This window comes from Centruroides sculpturatus, unplaced genomic scaffold (assembly GCF_000671375.1).
Source record: "Centruroides sculpturatus isolate CEXI.00-Female unplaced genomic scaffold, Cexi_2.0 scaffold3082, whole genome shotgun sequence".
Classification (NCBI taxonomy): domain Eukaryota; kingdom Metazoa; phylum Arthropoda; class Arachnida; order Scorpiones; family Buthidae; genus Centruroides; species Centruroides sculpturatus.
The window spans coordinates 5,810-13,806 of record NW_019387179.1 but is presented as its reverse complement, the minus strand read 5'-3'; the positions used below and the strand labels follow the sequence as shown (position 1 = coordinate 13,806).

At 32.1% G+C, this 7,997-nt stretch overlaps 1 protein-coding gene across 1 annotated transcript; it reads left to right on the top strand.

The window, feature by feature from the left end:
* The first annotated feature begins 1,960 nt into the window (after positions 1 to 1,960).
* LOC111616245 lies at positions 1,961 to 6,709 on the top strand. The gene is made up of 4 exons (XM_023357679.1): positions 1,961 to 2,289; positions 5,513 to 5,674; positions 6,265 to 6,490; positions 6,587 to 6,709. The coding sequence occupies exons 1-4, from the start codon at positions 1,961 to 1,963 to the stop codon at positions 6,707 to 6,709; spliced, it is 840 nt and encodes a 279-aa protein (XP_023213447.1).
* Positions 6,710 to 7,997: the final 1,288 nt, after the last annotated feature.

Genomic DNA, 7,997 nt, shown 5'->3' with positions numbered 1-7,997 from the left:
AATATATTTATTTTGTTTGTACAAAATAAAATAATAATTTTTAACGATACAATAGTCTTCGTTAGGCTTAACATTGACGAAAATTCAACGCTAAGCGACACGCAACGGAGAAAAATTTCAACATGCGATAGGTTAATATGTTTTTTCGTACATAATCGGTTATCCGAACAACCCCATTGATTTTCCGAACAACCCCAGTCCTCAATTGATTCGGATAAACGACGCTCTACTGTATATACTTTGCTATATAAGTATACTGAAGGCAAAGAGTGATAATTTCTAGCCATCCATTGGTCAGGAATGAACATTAATTGTTAATTGGCCTGATCAGTAGCAATGAGTAGATAAATGATGATGAATTGGCCCAGGTTTCCTCCTGGCTGACAAGCTGACCATTTTCTAGGTTTTCTTGATGTGAAGCGTGAAAGATGAAACTTATGAAGTAGATAGGTCAGTCTTTCTATTTGACTCCAATAAGAATAATTTTTTTTTTACTTAAGTTAAATTAGATTAAAATCTAAATATACATGAAAAATAACAAATGTTCATAAAATCTCAGATTTTTTCCAGGTTATATTTCTGCTGCAAATTTAATTAATTGAATGAATTGAGGTAGTGCTTTGATGTCTCAAGATTTTAATTCATTATTTATTTTCTAAGATTAGATTTGTAATCAGTAATGTACTAAAGAAAACTGTTTGAATCACTCTGAGTGATCTTTTCTACAAATGTTATTAAATTATTTGTTATAAAGTTAAACTTTTCTAAGATGACATTGTTTATCTTTAGACTAAATTTGTTTATTTAAATTAGTAACAGAAATGTGACTTGAAAAAATTGCTGGATTTTGCTGGGCAAGCACTACAAAACAAATTTTCAGAAAAAAAAGTTAACACTAGTGTGGAAGTTTAGATAAACAGAACTAATAACACAATTTCATCTGCATATTTCTTCATTGTACGCCAGAGTCATAACCCAAACCGTGGACTGCTCAGAAAAAAAAATAGCCCTACTACTATTGATATAGTGACTGCACACCAGACATTTACCTTGAACTGTTTTCTGGTGCTTGTGCATGATAGAATCCTTAGTGCTCAAGAAGACACAATCATTTGTTCACATGTCCATTTACATGGAAGACTCTTGTCTTCCATTGTCACTGAATGCTACTAAACTGGAAATGTTGAGTTCCAAAACTTTCATTTTCAGCATGAACATTAGCAGTTTTGTGTGCACCAGATAACATCTATAAAGTCTACAAATGATATGGTCATATTTCCAAATCCTTAGTTAAAATTATCCAAACATTGGTCCAAGGAAGATCATATTCTGTGAAGTATTGCCTAGTTGATTTCTCAGGCTGTATAAGAATGATTTTTGTGCAACTGCAATGTTTGCAAGGAATCTGTTTGTGATCAACTACTGTTTCCTTTGTAATTATCAGCAGCTGGTCCAATTTTGACAAACTTACAAAAAATGGTCAATCTTGAGAGTGGGTCAGTTGAAATTTTCAGCATATTTTTTACAAAACACTTGATTATTTGAAAATTGTTATCCTTACAGTGGACTTTCTTTGTTCCAAAGACAATCTTGTTTTTTGCCATTTCAATCAACTTCAAAAAACTTTATATACAAGGTGTGTTTCATAAGTAATGTGACCAAATTCATAAAAAATCATTTATTGAACAAATTCATAAAAAATCATTTATTGAACAAATTCTTACAATAAGTCAAAAATCTTTGAAATAGCACCCTCCTGTGTCAATACACATGTGAAGGTAGTGTTTCCAGGCCTGGAAGGCCTTATCCAGAATATCCTTTAGAGCCGATGTAACATAAGCCTTAATGTTTTCATTCATGTCCCAATGTTTCCCTTTCATGACCCCTTTTAAGCAAGGAAACAAAAAAAGTCAGCAGGAGCCAGGTTAGGACTGTAGGGAGGCTGAGGAACCAATGGGGTATGGGTCTTGGCCAGGAAATAGTTGACAATATAGGTGCTGTGGTTTGGCACGTTGTTGTGATGAAGTTTCTACGTGTCCTTGATGTTGCTTCGGCAGTGCGCAACCCTCCTTTTCAGTCTTTTGAGTACTTAAAAGTAGAAAGCTGCATTCACAGTAGTCCTGGCAAGTACGAATTCATGGTGGATAATGCCTCTGACGTCAAAGAAGACAATGAGCATGGTTTTGATCCTGGACTTGCTCATGCGTGCCTTCTTGGGGTGGAGTGTGCCACTCCAAACTCTGCCTTTTTGTCTCAGGGTCATACTCAAAAATCCATGACTCATCACCGGTGATAACTGAGTTTAAAAAATTAGAACCATTTTCATACATTTCCATGAGCTCTTGGCACTGGAGCACTGTCATGTCTTTTTGTTCATTGGTCAACACTTTTGGGACCAGTTTGGCACACACCTTTTTCGTGTTTAAATCTTTGGTCACAATGCAATGAACAGTTGTTTTCATCATGTTTAGAGTGTCTGCTATCAATTGAAGGCTCAATCATCGGTCAGAGTTCAAAATAATCATGCACACACATCACATTTTTGTCTATTTGGGAGGTTGATGGACATCCACTGTGGAGTTCCTCCAAGGTGACCTCTTCTTGGCCATCCTTGAACAACTTGTGCCATCAGAAAACTTGTGATTTGGACAAGCAATCATCCCCAAAGGTCTGCTGAATTAATATAAAGGTTTCAGTGGGGACTTCTCAAGTGGAAACTTCATCACAACATGCCAAGCCACAATGCCTTCAAAATTTGATAGTGTAACGTTGCTCCACAAAGTGATCCATTACACCATGTTACATTAACTCAAAACAGGGTTCACGAGAACGAACGTCCTCGCCCAAACAAAAGGAAAAAAATAGGTCGACAGATTGCATACCATACGTCGGCGTAAACAGACTAACATGGCAGAATTGCAGATGAGTTTCAGTGAGTGTGAGTTCTTTCGCTGTTAAAATAGTGTAAATTAGTAAAAATATTTGCAAGAACTTTGTTTCATCGTAATTTCACAATTCCTATGACATTCCCAGACAAAATTAATAGTTCACCTGGACAGTAAGTCAATTCCCGGACTGAAAACCAGACAGGTGGTAACACTACTTATGAGACAGGGTGAGTTTAGAAGCTAACACCCCACGCCACCTAGCGCAGCAGGTTAAAACTAGCTAGTATTGTCGCATCATGAAAAAATTGGTCGCATTACTTATGGAATGTACCTTGTACTGTACATATATAGTCAGTACATATTTTTATCTACTGAAAAAATGTTTTAAATTTTATTTCAATCTATAATATAATATATTCACCATTATTTTGTTTAATGTCTTGCCATCTTGATGGTAGCTTTTTAATCCTGTCTTCATAAATTGACTTTGGATTTGAATCAAATTATTCAGAAATGGCATTTTTGCCATTATTCTCATCCTCAAACCCTTTTAAAAAGTTCTACAAACCATAAAAAAGTTGATAATCACAGGGAGTAATATCTGGCAAATATGATGGATGAGGTAAAATTTCCCAGTTGTAGCTTTCAAGTTTCTGTACAGGCCTAGTTATTTTTGCAGCATGTGGTCTGGCATTGTCATGTTGCAAGAGATTCTGCTTTCTGATATAAAACACATCTTTTATCTTTGTCAGTTACTTCATTTTAATCAAAATAAACAACTAAAATGTTACTAATTCTTAACAGTATTAAACAAATGAGATCCAATTTAACACTTTAGTGTAAAAAGTATCTTATTACACTTGTGTTTTTAACAAGAAAACAAGATTTTTCTCAAGGTCATAAAAATTTGCAAGAACTTATGGACTGACCTGATATATACCTTATATTGTGTTTTATGAATACAGTAGAATCTAGTTAACTTGAATTGGTTGGTGAGGAAAATTTGGAGTTTTGATTTGTGGAGGTTTCAGTAAAAATCAAGATTTTGTTTATTGGTAACCCATAATAAACTATCCATATATTTCTGTGGATTTTATTACATAGAATCATTGTATTAGGGTAAACCTCTGTGTTCTCCAGAAACTCAAATTAAAGCACTAAATAAACTAATGAGAAATATTTTCCTAAATAGTTGATCTGTTCACTTCTAAGTGTTTTGTAAGGATTTTTTTAAATTACAATATTTCATGCCTAGAATTGATATGTCTTTTTATTTTTTATCACAAATGTACTACTTGTTATGACTATTGTATTTTTAAAATTTTTCCACAAAAGCTTTTTTACAGTTTTTAAAGTTTTTTACATAGAATCATACTATAATTTTTTTTAAATTCTTATTATTAATTTATCAAAAACCCCATTTACTTATTATACCTGCTAGTCAAAAAATCTTTTAACAATCATACAAAACAATAAAAGTTGGTGAAAAATGCAGACTTGAATGGCAGTTACATGTGTGAGAATCCAACTTTAACTCATTTTAATTTTACTCTAACGAACCAATTTTAATTGACAACGACATCATACATGCTCACCAATTGTTGTCCTCAGCTCCCTGATAAAATCTCCACTTACACATTCCTGACGATGAAAACAACGCACTCCCGCAATCTTTTGACCTTTAGGTCGAACGAGAACAGACAGATATCAAAATCGGTGGCCGAAATAGGCAGTCGTTGCCCAGTCTTCGAGAAGTGCCATCTTCCCGGATTTTTCCCTCCATAATTAACAGTATCAGTGCCGAATTGGATATCTCACTCTGGACATTGGATAATTTTGTGCAGAAACCTTAGATAACCTTTCCCAACAAGAAGAAGAATGTGGACATTCGCTTCTCCAGGTATTTAGCAATGCGTGAACTACTGTAAACTCTCTCTCTCTCTCTCTCTCTCTCTTCATACTGTGAAATTAGATTAAGTTCATCCTGGTTTACCTATTTTAATCCCAATCGGGATACTCTCATATTGTAATTCAATGTTTTATATCTTTACAAATAAACGTTGTTTTGTTGACCTAGTCTTTGCGTGAGTCCCTTCCGGTATGCTGTCTCTCACTCCATCCCGAATCCATTTGCTCACACACGCTATCGTTTGTGCGAGAACATAACGGTTTCTGTGTCTGTCCGTGAAGACACAGTGGTGTCAGTCCTGACAAAATTTGTCATTGCGATCTTCGCCGACGCGATGTCAACCATTCAGTCCTGTGGTGCCGAAGTATAGGGAGGCCCTTCGGCATTGTCACACATGTAACATATCCAGGTCATACACTGTCTAGAAGCCACCACCCCCTGCCTGCCATCACATGACATGATGTTTATTTTCAGTCATACATGGTTCCCATGCTCTATAGAAAGTTTCTGATTAGTTTATTCAATGGATGAACATTAATTATTTTATTTAAATTATAATTCTGGAGAGTTTATGAAAAATACCATATTAAAACTCTTTTCAAGATAAACAGTTTGAAAAATTTAAGTTAATCAGTTTGATTTAACATGTAAATCTTTTTGCTAAATGACTGGGGAAAGAAAATGACTTTGAGTTATCTCTGTTCAAGTTAACCAGGTTCCACTATACTGTGAAATTTAAAATTTATATATTTTATATTGAATTTGATGGCTTGGCAAATTTAATATTTTATTTTCTTTACAGAAAGGGCAGAAATTCAAATCAAGTTGTAAACAAATGGAAAAAAATTTTGCCAGAAACATTAGTCAATGAAAATAGGTATTTTGAATAAAAAATTTTATTTTTCTGAAATTTTATTGTCATAATTTAACTATTCTATGAACTTTGAATTTCAATTTTATAAGATAAGCTTGGTAACAGCAGTTTTACAAAGGCATTAATACTGTGGAGTTCTCTGTGGTATCAATGTCTTTTTTCTTTTGTGCTTGCTGTTATAATGTAAAAGTCATATAAAATTGCAATAACTACAAGCTGCTTCTTGAATTTTATGAATTTTTTTATAATCTAAGCAATTTTAGACATCTCATTCATCTTAAAAAGTGCTTAGATTATAGAAAATTTTGTAGAATTCCAGAAGAAGCATGTAGTTATTGCAATTTTATATGAAAGCATGGCGTGTAGTAATAGAGATATAAGTCACAGCTGCTGTCTGAATCTAGTTGATTTTTAAAATTGATGATAAAGAAAAATCATCAATGAATTCTTTGGATTAAAAATAAGAACATATTATTGCTTTGTTGTATTATTTTATAAAACATTTTTGGGTCATAAGTTTATATCTGTTTATTTTTATTGATTATTAATTAAATTTAATGAAGTATTGAAGTAATTTGAATTTCTTAATTTAGTTCAGCAGACAACTTAAAAGAAAAACAAAAAAGTAGTCCAAAGACAGCCTCAAAATTTTATTCAAAAGATAAAAACACATCTCAATTAATAATTGACGCAGGGCAGAAAGAATTAGGAGCAAAACATTGTCCTTCCTGCAATATGTTATACACTTCTGGTGATCAAGATGATGAAAGAACACACAAAAAATATCACAATTCCTATTTGGCAAAATTAAATTTTCTAGTAAGTATAATATTAAAAGGAACATTGTAAAATGCGTTGCTGTAATAGAAATTTTAATATTACTTAATTTCAAAAGTTGTAATTATTTTATTTCAGGGATGGAAAAAAGAACGTGTTCTTGGAGAGTTTTCTGATGGAAGAATAATAATGGTTTTACCGTCAGATCCAAAATATATGATGAAAAAATTGAAAACTATAGAACAGATTATAGACAGGTAAATAATTTAGTATAACCAATGTGATGATGATTTAGTACAGTGTTTTCCAACCGAAATTGTTTACTGGGCCAAAAACAAAAATAAAAATACAATGTGGCTGCACATATTTATTTACAACAAAACATGTACAATTATACAGTATTTTGTATGTATTCTAATGTGAAACTTGCTTTTCAATTTTTTCACTTAATTTTTTAATATCAACAGGTATTTTTGATGATGTACAACATAATTGGTTTTTTTAATTTTTATCGGTCAATCTATTATGACTTACATTTAACAATCTTCAATTTTGAGAAAAATGATTCACAAAGATAGGTGATTTTCATTGCAGTTGTAATGCTCATTGCATTTTTTTTAGGTTAGGGAATTTATCATTGCAGACATATTTTGTATAAAACTGAACTTTGTTAATTGCCTCAAACATATATTTCAATTTAGAAGAAGAATGGAGATCTATCAAATCTATCCTCAAATTTGTTGGCGCTTGTTCCACAACAATGTCAAATGGTCATAAGAAAATATTAAATATATTCTCATAAATTTTTAAATATGAAAATCCGTCTTGAAATTCACTTAGTAAATTAGTAGTTTCTTGTGCATATTTAGAAAAATGTTTTTGTCACTATTGAATTTATGTAATTTCAGATAATGAATTGTAGTTTTTGATTTTAACTGATTTTCATAAAGTTTGAGTTTTGCTATAAATGCTTTTATATTTTGATAACAGCATGTGATCAATTTCTTTTCACCTTGAAGCTGCTTATTAAGTTTGTTTAATTTCATTGTGATATTTGGAAGGAAACATAAATCTAAAAACCACTGTCCATCATATAATTTAGGAATATTCTGGTCTTTTTCATTCATAAAAATTTAAATTTCTTTTCTCAGTTTCCAAAATTTTTTAAGCATTTTCCGTGACTTAATTAGCAGAGATAGCTAAAGAGAATAACTTTATTAAAAATAGCTGCCAGGTCAAAGAAAAGAAAACAAGTAACTAACAGTCATCTGATTTTGAAATGACCTACAGAACATAACCTTTACATGAAGTGCTCCTTAGTGGTTGAATATAATCAAATAACTTGCATGGTAAAACATAATTAAACACATTAACAATCTAAAGACGAAACTAAAAGACTTACTATGACACCTTGTGAACATGCAGCCCAAGTTTATTACTTCCAAATGTTTTTGGTCATGTTAAATGACCTTTCTCAAGAAAAAGAAAAATTAAAATAAAAAACAAGGTTAAAAAAGAGTGTAAAAATCGAACGCTTGGTACAAATGCA